Below are 19,675 nucleotides of genomic sequence, written 5' to 3' on the forward strand. Positions count from 1 at the left end.
CTGCTGCTATCTACAGGTCTGCTTTGTGCAGTGCTCAAACCGGACACAAAAATGGGGAAAGAGACCAAATGCACGGGAAAGAGACCAAAACCCTGCCAGTAAAAAGTATGTTGGCTGTCAGGAAATGCAAGCTGGCAATCTGCAGCCTTTCTGTAATATGGCTGACGTGTGTTAGAGAACCAAAATAAAGCAGACTGCATTATAGGGAAGGCTGATTCATGCTGCACAGAAGTAGAATTTCTGCTTTTACTTTCTGTCTTTCCGTGCACAAAGAGGAAACGCTGCACTCTTGGGTGCAGAGAAAGATGGAATCCCTCTCCTGCCACCACACGCTGGAAAACACCTTTAAGCCTGCAGTGATGAACTTTTAAGGCAATTTGTGATGTAATCAGAATTCACTGCAACTTAGTTGTGGTTCTTGACTGTCTGGAATTTTTTACATTTCCTTCTCTGTTTTTCCTCAGTAATGCAGAAACTTTGACAACTGCTTTTCTGTGCCTTTCAGTAACATGGAAAGGTAAGATAACCTTGAATGGGTTCAGCACTGCTGAAAACAAACAAAGGAGCCTTCAAAACAGGAGAACAATAATAAATAAAACCACCCAGCAAACCCAAGCAAATTGTCAAAAGCACCTATTTCACCCGAGGTTACCAATTTCAGGATCAGGTTATCAAAGGCAGTGTCAGATCACAAACTTTCACTAAGCAGTAGAGCAAGGGACAAACTCAGAAAGATTTTTGTTTTTTCACTGGTAAAAAAGAAAATAAAATTTCCTATTCAGGAAAAAAAAAACCTCCCAGCTTATTTGTGAAATATGCATTTGATTGTTTGGCTGCTGAAGTGAACAGTCAAGTACAGAAGCACTTTGAAGCCAGAGAAAGGAAAAACAGCAGGGCTATCTGATCTGACCTGTGGAATTTCTGAAGATTTTCCCATTCCAGAGGCTAGAAAAGCTCTACCAAAACTGATTCCTCAAGACCAGCAGTGGCAGCAGGATTTCAATGAGCCTGTCCAAATGACTGTTCTTATCTCCACACTGAGTGTACTCTTCACATGATTACTTGTGAGAAAACAGGTAGCTGTTCTGGATGCTTCAAATACCAGTTTTCTGGAAACAACTGATTTTCATTACTGGATACCCACTGAAAACTTCAGTGTGTGAGGCTGGAAAAACAGCATCCTGACATCTATTTATTTTACACATTGGAGTTCTGCCTTGTTCTCAAAGAAGTGTAGCAAAGATTTTGCTAGACCTGCAATAATTATGGGCTATGAATAGAAATAACCACTCCTACTCAGCACACTGCATTTGGAAGAATAGGCACTAGCAAACGCTCAGGCATTTCTCATCCACAAGGCTCGTTCCTTAACTGATAAAAACTTAATTCCCTGATTGATATTATCTTTTCAGCATCTTCCTGCATTATATTCCTACTACTGAGAGACACTATGATCACAGTCTGCATGGAGAGGGATGGGGATGCCCACAGAAATCATCTGGCTCCTGAGGAGAGCTGTGCCCAGCACCCCAACACAGAGGAATAAACTGCAAACCCCAGGGGACACTCAGGGATGGGATGGGGGGTACTGTAATTAACGCCCAGGAATTAACACCACTCACAGAATACATACAGATGTCACCTTCATCCAGTAAGACTCAACAGATTTCCCCACAGAACACTCTGGCAGACACTGTAAAGGTGACAGACACCCTTTGCCAGGGAAAAATCCATGTCTGTGAAACACCTCAGTCTGTGAACTTTTGCAAGGTATAAAGGAACTGGAAATTGGTATTTTTCTGGGCATCAGAGAACGGTTTGGGTTGGAACGGTTACAGCTCACCCAGGTCCAACCCCCTGCATGGGCAGGGACAGCATGGGCTGCAACCAGCCCAGGTTGCTCCAAGCCCCATCCAACCTTGGACACTGCCAGGGATGGGGCAGCCGCAGCTTCCCTGGGAAACCTGGGACAGGGGCTCACACTAACGAATTTATTCCTAATGTCTAACCAAAATCTATGCTCTCCCAATTTAAAACCATTACCCTATGGCCCTGCCACTACACTCCCTTACAAAACATCCCTGCCCAGCTTGCCTGCAGGTCCTTTCAGGTACTGGGAGGTGCTCTGAGGTCTCCTTGGAGCCTCCTCTTCTCCAGGCTGCACAACTCCAGCTCCCAGCGTGGCTCCTCAGGTGCCTCAAGTCCCCTGAGCGGCCTCCTGTCCCTCCTCTGGACACACTCCTAAAGTTCCATGTCCTTATCCTGGGGGCTCCAGAACCCCACACCGGCTGAGGTCTCACAAGAGTAGAGGGGGAAGATCAAAAAAAAGCAGACGGGGCGAACATTCACCAAGATGAGTGAGACGTCGTCGCACAAGCACCACCAGCTTACCCCGTGGGACTTTTGGCCGCCTGCACTTCAGGCTCCCCAGAAAAAGCCCCGGGGCCGGGTCTCTCCCTCACCGGGACGGGGCGGGTGCTACCCGGGGCTGGGGCCGCCGCCCGGGCCGCGCACTTCCTCAGCGTCCCCCGGCGGTACGGAGCGGTGAGACATCCGCGGAGGGACGATGACCCAGCGACGGGAGCACGGGGACACCGAGCCGCTGGACGGGGAACTGGAGGCTCTGGGGTAAGCGGGGGTCCCTCCGCGAAATGGCGGCCCCAGCCCTGCCCTGGGGCTGCTGAGGGGCGCGGGGGTCCCTGCGCAAAATGGCGGCCCCAGCCCCGGGGCTGCTGAGGGGCGCGGGGGTCCCTGCGCAAAATGGCGGCCCCAGCCCCGGGGCTGCTGAGGGGCGCGGGGGTCCCTGCGCAAAATGGCGGCCCCAGCCCCGGGGCTGCTGAGGGGCGCGGGGGTCCCTGTGCAAAATGGCGCCGCTCGGGGGGTGGTGGAGGTGCTGGTGTTGGTGGTCAGACGGGGTGGGAGCTGCTGGGTTTGGTAACGAGGCGTAATTGCTGCCGGGGAATGAGGTAAAGGGGGGTGAGGAAAAACGCAGCCTGTGTTTTAGTGATTAATTCGCTGGGGGAAAAGATTGAGAGACAGAGAGACTTGGAATGACTGTCTCCACACTGCTGAGCGTAGCATCAGTGTTACTAGGGTCCTGATTTAAAGTCATTTAGCATTGGCTGTGTCTACAGATCAACTATAAATATAAAAAGTTGGGGTTGTTCAGCCTGGAGAAGAGGAGGCTCCCAGGTGAGCTCAGAGCAACCTTCCAATATCTGAAGGGGCTACAAGAAAGCTGGGGGAGGGCTTTGGACACGGGGGGGTAGGGAGAGGACAAGGGAAATGGGTTAAAACTTGGAGAGGGGAGATTGAGGTTGGACATTAGGAATAAATTCTGTCCTGTGAGGGTGCTGAGCCCCTGTCCCAGGTTTCCCAGGGAAGCTGTGGCTGCCCCATCCCTGGCAGTGTCCAAGGTTGGATGGGGCTTGCAGCACCCTGGGCTGGTGGGAGGTGTCCCTGCCCATGCAGGGGGGATTGTAACAAGAGGATCTTTAAGGTCCCTTCCAACCCAGACCATTCTGTGATCCTTTCCCCAATTCAGAGGAACCTATTAATGAAATACCTGTTACAGGAGTCTCTAATAACTATGAAATGCAGTCACTTCGTGGTGGCACACGGAGTACATGGTACATCCTTTTCCATCTGTCACATTACACTCACCCTTAAAAAAGTATCTACAGAAATCCATAAAAAAACCCAAAACCCAGTACCACTTTTTCATTCAGAATACATGGCCTGAGTTGATTTATGCCAGCAACCTCTCCTTGTGTGCATCCTTTCTGCTTGGCAAGGAGTTTGTCCTCAGAGATGATGGTGTAGGACCACAGCCTGGTGTGGTTCCAGGGAGAAGGAACTCCTACAAACCTGCCTTTTCAAAGCTGTAGCATCACCCTATACTACATTTCCACTTCAATGGAAAAGCTAAACTTTGCACCCCACCACAAAATAAATAACCCTACCACAAAATAAATAACCCCACCACAAAGTAGTAAGCATCCCTTCAGGAAGGTGTGCTGAGTTAAATGCAGAGAGGTGAAGGAGCACAGTCTAAAAGCTGCTTTAAGGTCAATACTTTTTCAGCTGTGAGGAGTAGGTGTGTCACCCTCCATAACACTGAATTCTCAGACACCACAAGGGTTTTTTTTACCCCAGGTTTAGCCCCAGGTGGTGTCACAGTGCTGAGTTCCACTGACACCTGACACTGTACCTAGCACACCTAAGGTGTGAGCCTGGTGTGAATAGATGCCAGTGCCTTAGAGAAGGCAAACAGAAGCAAATGCAAATGAGGAACACTGTGACAGTCACATACCTTTGGGGACAGGGTGGGGGAGATTTCAAAGTAGTTAATTTTAGAGCTTCTGCTTTACTGGGCAACAGTCAAAGAAGTTACAGGTTTGAAGAAGTATGAAATGGGAAGGACTTGTTATTTATTTTTGAAGAGAAGGGAGATTTGTTACTAAGATACCCGTGTAGTTTACCCAGTCAGATGGTCAAAGGGGAAATTTGTCAGCAATGTAGATGGGTGGACAGGTAAAACCTGTCTGAACTTTCTGCTAGGTTTGGAGGACCTGTTCTGTTCTAATGTTCCTCTAATTACACTGAGAATATTGGAGCTGGTAGGGGAAAAGCAACAGGGAGGGGAAAGAAAAAAAATCAATCCGTATGTACAACACCTATCCTCATTTTATCCCTGCTCTAGAGGCATCCCATCTGACACACACACAAAATACAGAATCAAGGAATAAGATTTGACAAGCATAGTCACTGAAAGATCTGTATCTATCTACAGCTATTTATCAGAATGGATTTTGTTTTCCAGAGCCTCAGTATTTGTAAAGATAGACTTTGTTCTGTTACATCACAGGAAAAGAAAGCAAGACTGATGGCTTGGACTTTTTTTTGCATATTAAATAAATCTGCAGTCTAAGATAGATGATGTCTGGTATTTGGAGACTTTGGATGGTCAAACAACCAGGAGTCCAAAGTAAAAATTCAGCTTACTGCCAGCTTAACTGTCCAGGTGTTTATGGGTAGAACTAATGTCTAAGGAACAGGAAGATGAAAATCAAAGCACGTTATAAACAGTTTACCTTACTCACTAACTTACTCCCTAAGTCTACCAAAGTATTTAAAAGGAAGCACTAAAGTTTGTCAAAAGAGACATAAGCATGCTGGTTTTAAGGAAAAGGGAATCGAGGGAGTGAGTCTCCCCTGGAGGTGTGCCTGGCTGTTTCTGGCCAGCCCTTTCTGTGTACTGCAGTGAAACTCCTGCACCTGATCACCTTTGATGAGAGCCTGGGGAATTCCACATTGCAGCTCATTCTTACTTGCACAAGAGATGAGAATGTGGAGTGTGTTGTCACCAGAATAATTACAGGCTGGTTGGTAATTCTGTCACAGCATGGCTTGGGCAACAGTGTTTGTCTTCTGGAGGTGAAAGGAATGGGGCCAGAGGAGACAAGGTTTTGGTAATTTTTTTTTTTTTTTTTTTTTTTTTGCAGTCTGAGCTATCTTTGCCCTGCCTTGCAGCACAGCTTTTATGTTCCTCCAGCTCCAGGTTTGACAGTAAGGTGACAGATGGCAACTGGAAGACAGAACAATACACTTCCTTCAGGCTTACTTTTACTAAGAGGGGATAAAATCAGACCACAATCCTAGATCAGATGATGATAAAAATGGAGAATTGAGGCAGTCATACAACTGAGACAGCACCTGTGATTGTAACAATTCCTTTATCTGCATTTCTGATGCAAATAAGGGCATAATTACAACAGCTGGAAAGTGGGCTGAAGAAATGGGTGAAATTCAGAACAAAGGCAGTTGAGAGAAGAGGGTGAGAAAATTGAAGTGAAAAGCAGAAGCTGAACTAGTGAAAGCCTACATTTAGAATACATGAAATTTAAGGCTGGATAACACTGATTTTGCTTCCTTACTCAGTGCCTTCCTGCTCACTCCATCAAGCACTACACTGTACTTATTATTCCTTTAAGCCAAGAATGGGAATATGCCTTTGAAACTAGTATATAATTGCAAAGTGTCGGAAAATTCAGCTCAGTGTGGTTAGAAGATCCTTTTATAATATGAAAAAAAGGTACAAAACCTGCCAACATCTAATACCACAAAAAAACAACCAACCAAACAACCCACAAACCAACCACCTTCCCCCAAATAAACAAGCAAACAAAACCCAGGGTAAAAAACTCCTCTGTATGATCCCTGCAGGTTTAGTGAGAGCACATCTGGACCATCTCCCCCTAATGTTCCCTCTCAGAGATGGAAGAGCTGGCTTTGGGGGGCTCCAGGTGCTTCCAGAGGGATGGTCACCCACCCACCCACCCGGGAGTACAGGAATCCCCTGTGGTAGGGCAGGGGGCAGAGAGGTTTCCCAGCTGGACAGTGGGAACCTCCTTCCTGCTTCAGAGAAGGAACTTGGAATTGCCTCTTTACAAACACCAGCCAAACACACCCACAGTTTCTAACTCTATCCAGGTTGTAACTGAGGATGTGATCTGATAGGGATGCAAAAACTAAACGTGACCTCTGCCCATTCTGCTTATCTGCCAGCTGGGCACACCTCAGAGTTATTACTGCAGACACCAGAAATTACTGGCAGGCAGATTCTCCTGCAGGGCTCTCTTCTGGTGCTGGCCCTTTCATTTTTATGAGGAAGACAAGCAAGTGTTTCTGCTGGGTGTTACACAGCCTGAAAACAGAAGTGGCTGAGAAGTGAATTGCCAAAGTCTCTCAGCATTCATCCTCAGGTTAACTGTGGCTGAGTCTTTGTGTTCCCTGGGTATTCTGAGAGATGTAAAAAGTTAATCCCCCTGCAGCCAGCTCCAGGCTTGTTGCCCAGCCCCAAGCACAGATGCTGACATTGCCTTTGGTCATGTTGGGACAGACCTGACCTTGATCTCTTTCTTGAGCAGTTAATTCCACAGCAGATTTTGGCTGACAGGATGATGACACTTCAGCCTCTAAACATGCACTGGTTTATCCTACTGTATAGAACATCCATGGAGCACTGCCTAGAGCCAGCACAGCAATGCCCTGCCTATCCTGAGGCTCACATGGCTCTTGTCTTCCAAGGGGCTGACTCTCTGGGGTCTGTAGTGAAGCAGTTTGTCAGCCAGCTGGCCCTGCAGATAGGCAGCCATCTAAATTAAAAGTTAAAACTTGGTGTGAGACACCAGGTTTCGTGGCAACTTGCAATGATCAAGGTACAGAGAAAGAGTCTTCCAAGTGAAATGAGGTGTGACTGTCATGATAAAAAGTCTGGAAAGTGCTGTGATCATGCTTCTGCTTCCAGTCAAGCTCTATTTCCCTGGCTGACACAGGGATAGACTTTGACCCCCAGTGCTGCCAGCACACAGGGTTCAAAGGGACTCAGCACCTCTCCTCACAGACAAGGGGAGCCTGTGCCCTGGGTACAGTGTCCCCTCCTCCTTCTGCACCAGAGGGCCTGTTGGGCAAATGTCACCATCATTAATTCTGCTCCTACAGGACTGGCACTCCAGCCTTCTATAGCTCTGTCTCTTTTTTTGTGTTTGGTCTCAAAATCTTTTCTAACAAGATCCTTTTTTATTGAAAGAAATGAAGTGTTCCTGTTGGGAATCATGCTGGGTGGAAACAAAGCAGTAAACATTTAATGGTCTTCTTTGCAGGATTTTTTCCCGTGGATTTAGTGTGGAATCTTTTCATAAATGGAGAAATTAATGAAGTTAGTTTTAACCAAAATTAAGTGAACAGGCAACAGGGTGTTGTCCTGCATTACTCAACAACGGCAAGATGCCCTAAAATTCTTGTTCATTAAATTAATTTTGGTTCCTTCTCCCAACAAGGTTATCCTCCAAGTGAAAAACTATATTTAGAGAAATACACTTAAGTGCAGATCTTAGCAGTGCAGATCAACTGTGGGAAATAGAGAGTATGGGAGGGGTTTAAGTGTTGCATTTTTGCCCCAAAAGAGGAAGTGTACCAAAGTGTGTCGGTATGTCAGGAAGCACAGGCTCTGAAAATAGATACAAGGATCCTGTGTACCTCCCAAAATTGCTGTCACCTTGTCTACATAGACCTGGGTAATTTGTTGCTCATGCAAGTAGAATTTTCAGGGTTTGTACACAGCTTTGTCAATCACAACAAATAGAGCAGTTTTCTGAGTGTGTCAAAGGAGGCTGCTGCATGGGAAAGGTGGTGGGAAAAGGTGCCTGTGGGAAAGGTGCTCACTCCAAACTTTATCCATGTTAGCTGCATCCTCTTTTCTCCCAGTGTGCCTGCAACCCAGCTGGAGCTGTCAGTTCAGAGCTTTGTCCCCCTGTGTCTCCTCAGGTGGTACCATGATAACCTCACTAGACATGCTGCAGAGGCACTGCTGCTTTCCAACGGGCAGGATGGAAGCTATCTCCTGAGGAAAAGCCAGGAAAGGGAAGATCTGTACTCCCTCTCTGTAAGGTAGAGTATGGGCAGAAATTATTTCACCTAATGCTGCACTACTAGCAGTTGAAAAATCTTCACTTCCCCTTACATTTGTTTGCATGTCTCATGCACTAACATGTCCTGCAGAATTACTTCTTTCCTAGGGCTCAAACTATTTTAATATATATTCCTAGTGGTGTAAATCCTGCTGAATGATGTTTTGTTAGAATAAGAAAAAAATTGGCTTGGATATGAAAATTACTCTCAGCTTTCCAGCCTATCTTGTTGGTAAAATACATCATCCTGTGGATTGTCTGTAGACTTGCAGTCTGCATGGTAAAAATCTGTATGTCACTTACAAGAGTTCAGGAAACAGCTGATGGGAGAAGAAGAGTTTTATGGTGAGGATAGCAGTAAACATACCAGTTAGCAAGTGCTAACTTCACCAGTTTCTGCATCACTCTATAGGAACCATAATTTCTCAGGGATGATTTAGTGCTTGAGTAGATGGTTCCACACCTCTGTCCTGGTCTGAGTGCTCACAGGGGACTGGTTTGAGCAGCATTTCACAAGTGACAGAGGTCAAGCCCTTGAAGTCAGTTCCAGTAATCCACATCAGTTCTGAATCACTGCCAGAGGATCTCCCAAGAAGAGTGAAGCCACAATATTTTAGGAAGGGGAACATGACATAGGTGTGCAAGAGACACACAAAGCAGACCCTGCATGGCAGCTGGGTGGGACTCACCAGCCTTAAGTATTTTCTTAGCCTCTGCCAGCTGCATGAGACATTAAGGTCCCAGAGTGAGATTTTTAACTAGTGCTTTGAAACTCATTTCTGCCTTAAACTGAGCCTCTGAATAATTAGTGACTGCAGCTCAGTTGAGTCACAGGGACTTCTTAAGCTGCAGTCACCTGGGTCAGTATCATGGTGCCAGCTGCTCAGAACCCCAGCAGATGGGAACACAGCCCTTTGAAATGGAGAATTTCTACACATTTAGTACCAGGGGCTCTTTCTAGTTTGGAACTGCAGTCCATGGAAAAGCAAGGGAAGTGCAATTTGCACATACCCTGTTCCCCAGAGGTCTTTAAAGCCTGTGGGAACTCCTTGTCTCTGCCAGCAGACCCAGGAACAAAGGTGCCTGGACCAGAATCTGAAATCACTGTCACTGGGGGATATCCATTTCTATGCCCCAGGGGCAGGAAGGTGAGGTTAAAAATCAGCATTATTCAAAGTAACAAGTTTTAGTGACAAAAAATAGAAGTTACAAAGCAACAAGACTCTAAGAGTAGTGCTTTAAGTAATAACTTTCCTTAAAAACAAACAAATCAAACAGTAATTTAAAATAATCATTGTATTGATGGTTCATATCTTTAACTTTAAAATGAAAAAAAGCATTATTTGGGCAACCTGCCTCTTTTTTTTAAGAAAAAAATTATGTATCTTGAAGCTAGTTTTAAAGGGCACTCAGAAAACAAATTACCATGATAAAAGGTAAATATTTTTTTAATAGGGAAAAAAAGTTAAAATGTTAGTTAATGAAAATAAATTTTCTGCTGTAATAAATTCTAGCCTTAGAAAGTCTGCTTCAGGTCAATTCCAGTCTCTCATTCAGCTCTCCAAAAAGGAACAAGACTTTCTGCATTACCACGTGAACTGAATATCCCAGACTGGAATCTGATCTTTTATTCTGTTACATTATTTTTTTGGTGGTACAGCTCCCTTGAAATACTGTTTTTTATTTTAAAACATTTAAATAGCTTCCTGCTGCTCGTTTACAGCTAAGCTTTTCTTTCACATTTTTTGACTAATATTAAAACTTAATTTTAGAATAACCAATTCAGTTTTTTGGGGATACACTTTTGTAGAAAGAATAACTTCAGCAAATCTGGCTGTCAATTTTTTTGTCTCTCCTATAGAGAGAATGCATTCTATAGCTTTTACTTTACTTTCTGCTTCAGAAGGAACTTCAGTCATTTTTATAGTTTGCTTTAAGTGGAAACAATGCTTAATCATCCCTTGGGGTTTTATTGACAGCTCTAAGAGAGAGATCATACATTGCCTGAAATCTCCTCCCCCAGCTAGATTGGCCAACTTTAAAAAGGAACTAGGAAATAGAGTAGAAGCTGCTCACATTGCAACATTATATTTCCTGTGAAATTAAATTAAAATATGAAAGCCCTATCACTGCAGCAGTCACAGCAGCACAACATGCATCATGGCTCAGCTGAGTGTAGTGCACAACATGGGAGGTATCACCAGTACTGCTCAACTGTAAATACTTATTTAAATACCTGTTTGATATTATAATATCAGTGGGAGTGGCAATGAACAATGGAAAACATACCATGGATTCCTTCCCTCACCATGTTTTCAGTATAGCTGCCACATACTTTTTTCCTGAGATGAACTTTTCTCTGGTCTGCTTTGAATGCCATGAAGAGAAGTAAGTTTTTCACAGAAGAGATGTTTGCAATAAATGCTTCACTTTTTTCTGCAGTCAAAACAATTGCCTGCCTGGGGAATGAAGCCTTCCACACTTCCCTTGGTACCACCACCTTCCATAAGCAAGTGCTGTTACTGCCCCAAGACAGAACCTTAGCTCAGGCTTGACACCCTTACAGCAACCAGCCACTCATCTGAGTACAAAGCAGACAAACCCTAAAGCCCTAAGTACCTGAAGTCGGGTCATTAAATCTCTGTTCAGGTGCAAAAAGGAGGCAGCCTGCTATTGAGAGAGAAGCAGAAGGCATTTTCAGTGAGCCTGGGTAGGCACAGCACCAAGAAGTGGAGGGATGGCATCCTGGTTAGACAGAAGGCTGGAAACCTCATTTGTTTGGTCTTCTTACTGATTTTTCTCAATAAATCTCAGTCTCAGATGTGCTGCATAAGGTGTGAGGGTGCTGAGCCCCTGTCCCAGGTTTCCCAGGGAAGCTGTGGCTGCCCCATCCCTGGCAGTGTCCAAGGTTGGATGGGGCTTGGAGCAACCTGGGCTGGTGGGAGGTGTCCCTGCCCATGCAGGGGGTTGGGACTGGGGGAGCTTTAAGGTCCCTTCCAACCCAACCCATTCTGGGATTCTCTGAGGGACAGGAATGGCAGCAGTATTACTGCCAGGACAGTTATGGTCAGCCTGTGATCTGGGCCCAGTTTCCTTTAGTTGAAGCTGCTGTTTAAGGGCTGTACATGACAAATACCTTTGGCATTTATGCCTTGACAAGTTTTCCCTTTTTATTTTAGGGGGAAAGATTCTGTGAAACACTTCCATATTGAGCATACAGGAACTTCGTTCAGATTTGGATTTAATGAGTTTCCTAGCTTGAAGGAATTAGTCATGCATTTTGCAAATCAGCCTTTAATTGGGAGTGAAACAGGTAAGGAGAGCTGTACCTTTGTATGGACACATTTGTAGTGTTGCTTCACACAGACCTATAGTAAAAACAGCTTCCAGTCTGTTACCAAGTAGATCTCTTGCTAAACCATCTGTATTAACCTCAGGTGTGTAAACTGTTCCTCTTCAAGCACTTTCAAGCACTCTGAAGACACAGCACATGGGAGCTTTCTGGGTTTTTAGCTAACCAGGGACATGAGCACCTTTTGGTTTCTCAGAGAGAGAAGCAAGCAGTTCAAAATACACGTCCTGGGAGGAGCAGAACCTTCTCACAGAGAACAGAACCTTGTCTCACAGAGAGACAAAACCAAATCAAGGTGTTTGGTAAAGGAATGGGTTGAGGCAAGGTCCAGGTGCCCAAGGTATTGAGGACTCTGAGCCACCCAGCAGAGCCAAGGAAGTGAGGCTGGAGAAGTGCATCCAACAAGTGCCCCTGGATGGATTTTTGTACAAAATACCCCTCACACAGCCTAAAATGTTCAGATGACACCTGTTAGAAATACTAGCCTGGTTTTATTGGTATGGGAGGGTCATCTATGGCATCTGATTGTTTTCTCATGTGTGTGTGGCCTGAGCCAGGGAGTGCTGCAGAGACTTTGGGGAGGTTCGTACCTCTTCCACCTTTTAATTTTAGGAAAAGGTGAAGTCAGCTCTGCCACAGAGAGACAGCTGCTGCCAGATATTTTCCAAGGCTGCCTTGCCAGCTGACTGCCTGCTGTTCTTCTCCTCTGCAGGAACTCTGATTGTCCTGAAGCACCCCTACCCCCGGGCAGTGGAGGAGCCTGCCATCTACGAGTCTGTGCGGGTGCACACAGCCATGCAGACAGGCAGGACAGAGAGGGACCTTGTTCCCAATGCTCCCTCAGTAAGTTCTGCTCTGCTCTGCTGAGCTTCTCCTGCCTCTGCTTTAGTGTGGTTGGAGTGAGCTATGGGGTAGCACTGGTAATTTATCCCTTCAGGGGGTGTAAATACCCCTGAAGGAAAAAAAGGAAGCCTTTGCCCAGCGAGACAAAAGAATCCCAGACTTGTTCAGTCCCATGCCAAGTACAGCCTAGCCATGGCCCTCCAAACAAGGAACCTACCAAAGGTTTTCATTCTCCTGTTACCTTCCTTTTAGAATCCCATCCTACAAAACCAAACCAATGAACAAACCACAGAACCCTACAAACACCACCCTAACCAAACACAACACTTCTGTGGCCAGCTTGCTGACCACACTCATGAGATGCAGCAGTACCTACAGCAGGTTGTAAGCCCTCATTCTGCTGAACATCCCTTACAGCCAGGGGGAAGTTTTTCTCTCTCTCTCCCCCCCACAAAACAGCAAAACCAAGCCACAGCTAAAGGATTTACCATATTTTGTATTACTCAGTCAACATGAGGATTAGGTGACAAGAACCCAACAGCAGTCCTAACAAACTCATTGCTGCTTATGATCTTTGCAGCCCTTAGCATGCCAGAATTACCTTTCCCAGTTAGCCATATACAGCCCTAACTGGGAGGAAGGAAGGATCATCACTTGCCTCTAAGTCAATTAAAAAAGGTCCAAGACAGACAGAAACATTTGAAAAAGAAAACCCCAAACTGCAAGGCAGTACAAGCAAGTTAAGAGGATCTACATCCCAATAAGTATGTTAACTCAAAATCCCTTTTTTGGGGTTGTCACTCTTGGGTTTTATTACTTGAGAACCACCTTGCCTCAAAGCAGGAAGGCAGCTTGCTGTATCCTGACCCAGACTTAAACCCAAAATAGAAGGATAGGACAGGAGAGGCTCCACCCTCTGAGTGCAGCAATAAGCTGGGCCAGGTTCAACACTGCTGAGCTGCTGGGAGGTACAAGAAAATATCCTCATATCCACCTGGGACACCTGCTCTGATATCTCTGAGTCACTTTGGCACTCATCAGAGGCTTCAAATCCCCAGTAACCCAGATGTAACTGAGACAGGTGGTTTGTCCTCAGCAGTATCATTCAGAATAGAAAGAATTTTAATTGCATACTATGGGTTTTTTTGAGAGAAAGAGGAAGAAGTACATTAACACGGGCTAATGAAGTCGATAAAAGAACCATTTCTGAAGTATCTCACAACTTCCTGGCCAAGTACCACTTTAGCTTCCAGAGGAACTTCATTTCCACATACAACCCATAAAAAGGCAGTGTTTTTTCAAGAAAAGTAGTAACTAGCTTGGCAAGAATTAGGTTTTCAGAGGTCTGCACTCCCCCAGCATGGTTGCTACACAGAGTTTCCATCTCTGAAAAGTCAGAGTCCCAGTGTCACTCCTGGTGGCAGAGAAACAGCTCAAAACCCAATTTTTCAGTAAGCACATGCACACAGCAGGTCAGGTTTTTCTTCTCAGAAAGGTGGGAAACAGAAGCAGAGCTCAGGCTCTAACCCAAATCCCTTTCCTTGTTATTTCACAGCTTGGTACTAAAGAAGGATATTTGATAAAACAAGGCAAAATAGTCAAGGTAAGAAAAACACTTTCTCCTTGCTTTCATTCTGTAATCACCTCCAGAAGCTGAGCAATGTGGAGCTGAAATAGTTCCCCTGCACTCCCCAGCAAAGATGAGCAACTTATATTTTGAGCAACAACTGTAGAGCAGAGCATGGGAACAGCTTTAAAGGTTTTCCTTCCCTAAGAAGCATTACATGAAATTCTCACAAGACAATTACCACCCATTCTTCATCTTTCAGAACTGGAAGACAAGGTGGTTTACACTGCAGAGGAATGAGCTTAAGTATTTCAAAGACCAGACAGTAAGTAGCAAACACCAGTTCTACTCTTTAAGCCTCTGCAGCCTCCTCATAGCTCTGACTTCTTCCATCTGTACCACAGCTTCCCAAGCTAAAGTTTCTCACACTGATTTTATTATTCAAATAAAATCCAAGTTTTGCTGATAACTTCAACAAGAGAAGTTAATAGGTTTTATAGCTGGAAAAGATTTGCTGTGCTCTGTCAGTCTCAGACCTGCTGTTTTGGTTGCTTTTTCCAGTGGATTTTAAGCTACACAGCCTAGCAGACAGCAGTGCTATTAAACCAGTTCTGAAGGCCCTAGCAGTATACTTTGCATCCCTTGATTTTTTGCTTTGATTTCAAGTGGTCACACACAATGTACACAGAAAACCATTCTTTTAAAAGAAGTCTCCCTCCCTAGCACTCTGCTGCATCTGGGAAAAAGCTTGCCCTTACAGTTTGCTGTTCCATTTCTATCTTAAATTGCATAAAACCAAGAAACACCTCTAGAGTTTCACCACCCTTCTATTCCTTCATAACCACAGCCAAGCTGCAAGCCTGTTTCAAGTGTACTTCACATATTGCAGCCCAAGAGCAGACACAAGTGCCTTCTCTCAGCAAACATCACCCCTTCTAAACCCTGACATTATCTGTAGCACCTTCCACCACTTTTCAGTTCAGTTCAAGACAAGCTGAACTGAGTTTCCAGGGTAACATTTCCAAGCACAAACATTTGTGTAGCAGCAGTCACTTACCAGGCAGGAAGGTGTCTTTGGCAGGAACGTGGCCTCTGCTGCTCCCCTGGTTTCTGCAAACACCTCCAGGCAAGGAACTTGCTGGTGGCCCTGGGCTGGCATTTCTTTTCTTGGCTTCCTTCCAGCGCTCTGCATCCCCAGCAGCCACTGAGCCAGAGGGAAACAGAAGGAAGGAAACAACAAACAGCTCCATGCAACTGATGGAAGACCAGAGGAACAGCCCAGGGTGTTCTGGCAGAGAGAGCAGGCTGGTTCTGCTTCAGCTGCCTCCTCCAGAGTGCTCAGCAGTCTCAGGCTGAACCAAACCAAAGGGTTTCCACCTGGGGAGAATTAAACTCTTAGGGAGAGTGCTGAATCATGGCACCTGGACACTGCTCACACAGCCAGACCCTGCTCTGTCTGCATTTCTCCCTGCACAGCTTCATCCTTTTAAAGCACTTAGGAATTAATTACACATCCAGCAGCTCGTTAGGCCTGATTAGCCCTGTAACCACCCCCTGCTCTCTGTAAACCTTAGCTGGACGTGACATCAGATTTGCTGCTGTGTCGTTTATGTTACAATGCCCCAACCAGACCCTCAGCAATCTGCATCCAACTTCCCTCCAACAGGGATCTCTGCTCTTTGTCTCCATGGGATCTGACTGTCCTCTCCTTTTGTACCTGGCTTAGTTCATCTCACAGCACCCCTGGTGTTACATTCCCTAAATTGGGATTACACTATTACAGCTGTTGTACCTGTGCCCGGAAAAGCCTGGTGTACCTGGGAAGGTCTGGAGGCCCTGCAGATGAACCCTCTTGCCTTACCCTCTCTCTTCATGTGCTCACATCTTAAAAACCATTTTATTTTCAAGGCCACAGAACCAATTCGGGCACTGGACTTAACTGAATGCTCAGCTGTACAGTTTGACTATTCCCAGGAAAGAGTCAATTGTTTCTGGTAAGTGCTGGCTGCTTTCTGCACCCTGCTGGGAAGCCCAAAATCACCAAGGGAGTTTTAAACGTGGGAAATAATAAACCAGTGCTGCAATATTGTATTTCTGGGGGCATTGCTTTTGAAGGCATCATTTTTTTGAAGGCATCAATTTTTTTTCTAGAGAAACATATTTGTGTTCAGACTGGCCCCGTTTGCACTATTAGAGACACTTTGTGCTTGGTCTTCAGCATTTCAAATGTCCTTCTGTCCAACTGTTTAGAATTTGATGGGAAAGTGCTTTTTCAGTGATATCCCATTAAAATAGAAGGCACTGAGTTATCCCTTGCATGCTCAATGGTTTTTGGTTTATTTTTCCTTGATCTCTCTTTTTATTAGCAGGCACAGATGTTTCTGTCTCTGTCCTTTTAAACTGGGTGTCTCTGCAGGCTCCCATGCTGGCTGTGACCCCCATTTTCATCTAACTCAGGAGTCTGTCAACCAACCTGCATGGCTTTGCCAAATTTCTGCTGGCAAAAGGGGTTTTTCTTGGGGAAGGGAGGAGGCCTACATGTACCTGGGCATTTCTTTTCCTAATTCTATGTTTACAGTTGTTGCCCAGAGCCATGGGAGGTGGGTACAGTCCAGGTGTTGGTTCAGATGTGGCTCCAGGTCTCAGAGTGACAGCCTCTGTGTCCCAGTGTGGGTTCTTTGTCCCTGTGGGGCTGGGTGGCATCTCCCCAAGCTGTAAATGACTGGAGAGCTGGTGTCTGCAGAGGGGCTGAGCCTCCCTGCCCTGCTCTGGCCTTACCAACTCTTGGTGCAGGCCAGCTGGGTTCAGTTCTAGGAAGAGCTGCCTGTTGTGACAGCAACTTAGGGAATATTTCTTCCTGTTTACTTGCAGCTTGGTGTTCCCACTGAGGACATATTACCTGTGTGCAAAAACTGGGGTGGAGGCTGATGAGTGGATGAAAATACTACGCTGGAAACTGGTAAGGGGGTGTTGGGGGCTGTGCCCTCAGGCTGACTGACTCAGACCATCAGTCCCAGTACTGTGCCACCCAGCTGCCACAGCTCCCAGTGCCTGCCAGAAGGGAGGATCTGTGCAGATGGGAATGCACAGGTCACACATAATGTCTGTGCCTGCACACTCACTGCAGCAGTCTTGGGATGCCCTTTTAGCATACACAGGCATTGGGAGGGGGAGATTATTTCCATCTTTAAGGATGTAATTAAGCAGACAGTAAATAATACGGAGCACCAGCAGAGACCACACGTGTTGGGTCAAGAAGCAATGAGAAGACAATAAAAAGGCTTGAAAGTCTTAAAAAATACCAATATTTGGGTTGTTCACCCACCTACCTGCAGACAAAGAGTAATGTGTGTGTTTTTTTTTTCCTGTTGCAGTCACAAATCCGGAAGCAGGTGGAGCAGCACAGTGCCCCCCTCAGTTCCTAGCTGCACCTCCAGCTGGCAGCACTCTGCCCAGGGGAAGGCACCACTGACAAGAGGAGGGTTTCACATCTCCCAGTGCCATCTGCCACCTGTCTGTACCTGCACAGGGACTCTGGCTCTCAGCTCTGCAGCTGGGTGCTCTGGGGCTGGGCACTCACTGGTGGAGACAGTTGCAAGATCAGAGTGTTGGTTTGGGTGTGCACAGTGCACACTGAGTTCACAGCAGCCACCCTGTCACGCTTCTCTGGTTGTTTGAGGCACTCTCCTTGATAATTGATTGCAAGATCCATCTCAATTATCCATCAGCAGCATCTTCTGCAACCTGGAGCCTGTCACTTAAAGCCAATCCTTTCTGGAAACATTAACTCTGTCTTTTGTTCAGGCTCTTAAAAGAAGAATGAGAGAAGTAATGACAGTTTTTTTGTAAATAGTACCCTGTATTACAACCCAGAGTATTCCAGCACCCTTTTGAAGGTGATGGATGAGTTCTGGTGCAGTCCAGGTGTGTGATGGCTGCAGGTGAAGAGCTGTTTCCCACAGCACGTGTGGGTGGGGGGTGAGCAGCATCCTGCCAGAGCTCCTGGTCACAAACTGGGAGGATGAGAAACAGGCAGCAGGTTCCCAGCACACAGGACCAGCAGCTCTTCCACAGGACCCTAAGCACAGGTGACAGGGCTGTGCAAGAAGCCCACCAGCTTTGTTACTAAAATCATGTGTTGGCCCCCTCAAAGTCCCCCTTAGAAATGGGCTGGATTTGGTACATTTGGCTCATGCAGAAAACTCAGTACAAGGTTTTGTCCAGAACTGTGTTCTAGAATCCAGTGCTGCTTGCTTTATAGTAAACAAGATCAGCAACAGAAAAAGCACCACGTACAGTAAGAGCACACATTTAAAAGAACCCATCAGCTACATACCTGATGGAAATTCCCACTGCACAGATACCATGGGCTTGGGGCTCCCTAACAGAGCCGAGAGGTGGAAGCACAGAACTTTGGGGCTGTAGTCAAAATAAACCTGACATTTTGAAGCAAATTCTGATGCAACTGCAGAGCCTGGTTTCACAGCTGACTGAGCTGCAAGACCCCCCCCCCCCCCCCCCAGGGATGAGGAAAGGGGAGGGGGACACATCCCCCTGGGTAATGGTCCCATTTCTACCAGAAGTGGATGCACACCTTCTGCTGTGCAGAATGCTGTGGCACTGGGCTTCTGCTGCTCACACAGCAGCTCAGTGGTCATCAGATGCCTTTACTGTGAGAAGACTTCAGAGAAGGGGGGCAACATACTGCAAGAAAAAAGTGCAGATTTGGACATAGCTATTGGGGTGTATTTCAACTTAGAGATTCAAAAAATGTGTAAGTATTTTTATACAGATTGTTTTCTGAATAAAATGTCATTATAAAACTACAGGAGGTCTTCTGTATTCCTGTAGTGTATTGTTAAAGCTTTGTTATCCTCAAAGAAGTGGTATAAAAGCTGGCAGCCCCCATTCAGTTAAGAAGCTTGGATGAGTTAGTGTGAGACAGCAGCAGCACAAGGGGGAGTGCAAGGCAGCAGCCTCCAGCAGCATCACTGCTCTGGGAACAGCTTGGAAAGGAAGCTGGAAGCATCACCACTAAAGCAGCCTTCCCTTTCTCACATCTACACCTGCATTAAGATGTTAGGAGCAAGTGTGTCACAAACTAAAGACAGGAAAAGAAATGGCACTTGGCTGGCCTGGGAAGCAAAGCCACAAGGGGCAGGGTGAGCAGGAGGAAACAGCAAGAATCAGCCTAGAGGGAAGAGAAATGCTTTTTGCCAGAAATAAACACACAGAGATGACTCGGGGCTCAGCTGCCTCTGTAATGAGCAGCGTGGAAAGCTGAAGGCAGGAGCTCAGCATCACCAGAAAAGGGTTGGCTGAGGAATTTTAATGTCCAAGAGAGATTTTTGAGCCAGGAATTCCCATTTCTCATTTCCAGCACCAGAGTTTCCCCCATCCTGCCTGATGCTGAGGGTGGGTGAGGTGTAAATAGAGGAGCAG

General features: G+C 46.0%; 2 protein-coding genes across 4 annotated transcripts in view; one reads left to right on the forward strand and one right to left on the reverse strand.

Annotated features, from left to right (window-relative positions):
- Positions 1–17,659, reverse strand: part of C4H4orf54 (chromosome 4 C4orf54 homolog) — a 52,509-nt gene extending 34,850 nt beyond the window's left edge. The window contains exons 1-2 of one of the 3 annotated variants that reach the window (XR_011725626.1): positions 17,563–17,659; positions 15,291–15,437 (exon numbers count right to left, since the gene is read on the reverse strand). The gene's annotated coding sequence lies outside the window, so the exon portion shown is untranslated. The other 2 variants (XR_011725625.1, XR_011725624.1) reach the window with 2 other exon arrangements.
- DAPP1 (dual adaptor of phosphotyrosine and 3-phosphoinositides 1) lies at positions 2,491–19,061 on the forward strand. Its single transcript, XM_071742569.1, has 9 exons — positions 2,491–2,628; positions 8,329–8,451; positions 11,651–11,784; positions 12,536–12,666; positions 14,222–14,269; positions 14,496–14,558; positions 16,142–16,227; positions 17,105–17,192; positions 17,608–19,061. The coding sequence occupies exons 1-9, from the start codon at positions 2,567–2,569 to the stop codon at positions 17,656–17,658; spliced, it is 786 nt and encodes a 261-aa protein (XP_071598670.1). The 5' UTR covers positions 2,491–2,566; the 3' UTR covers positions 17,659–19,061.
- The last annotated feature ends 614 nt before the right edge of the window (positions 19,062–19,675 follow it).

The sequence above is a fragment of the Heliangelus exortis genome, chromosome 4 (genome assembly GCF_036169615.1).
Source record: "Heliangelus exortis chromosome 4, bHelExo1.hap1, whole genome shotgun sequence".
NCBI lineage: Eukaryota > Metazoa > Chordata > Aves > Apodiformes > Trochilidae > Heliangelus > Heliangelus exortis.

What these genes read in the sequence shown, in the direction of transcription:
- DAPP1 (XM_071742569.1), top strand. Translation starts at nt 2,567, where the DNA reads ATGACCCAGCGACGGGAGCACGGGGACACCGAGCCGCTGGACGGGGAA. An exon ending in GGGGAACTGGAGGCTCTGGG is followed by an intron (nt 2,629 to 8,328) that starts GTAAGCGGGGGT and finishes GTGTCTCCTCAG; the next exon opens with GTGGTACCATGATAACCTCA. An exon ending in CTGTACTCCCTCTCTGTAAG is followed by an intron (nt 8,452 to 11,650) that starts GTAGAGTATGGG and finishes TTTTTATTTTAG; the next exon opens with GGGGAAAGATTCTGTGAAAC.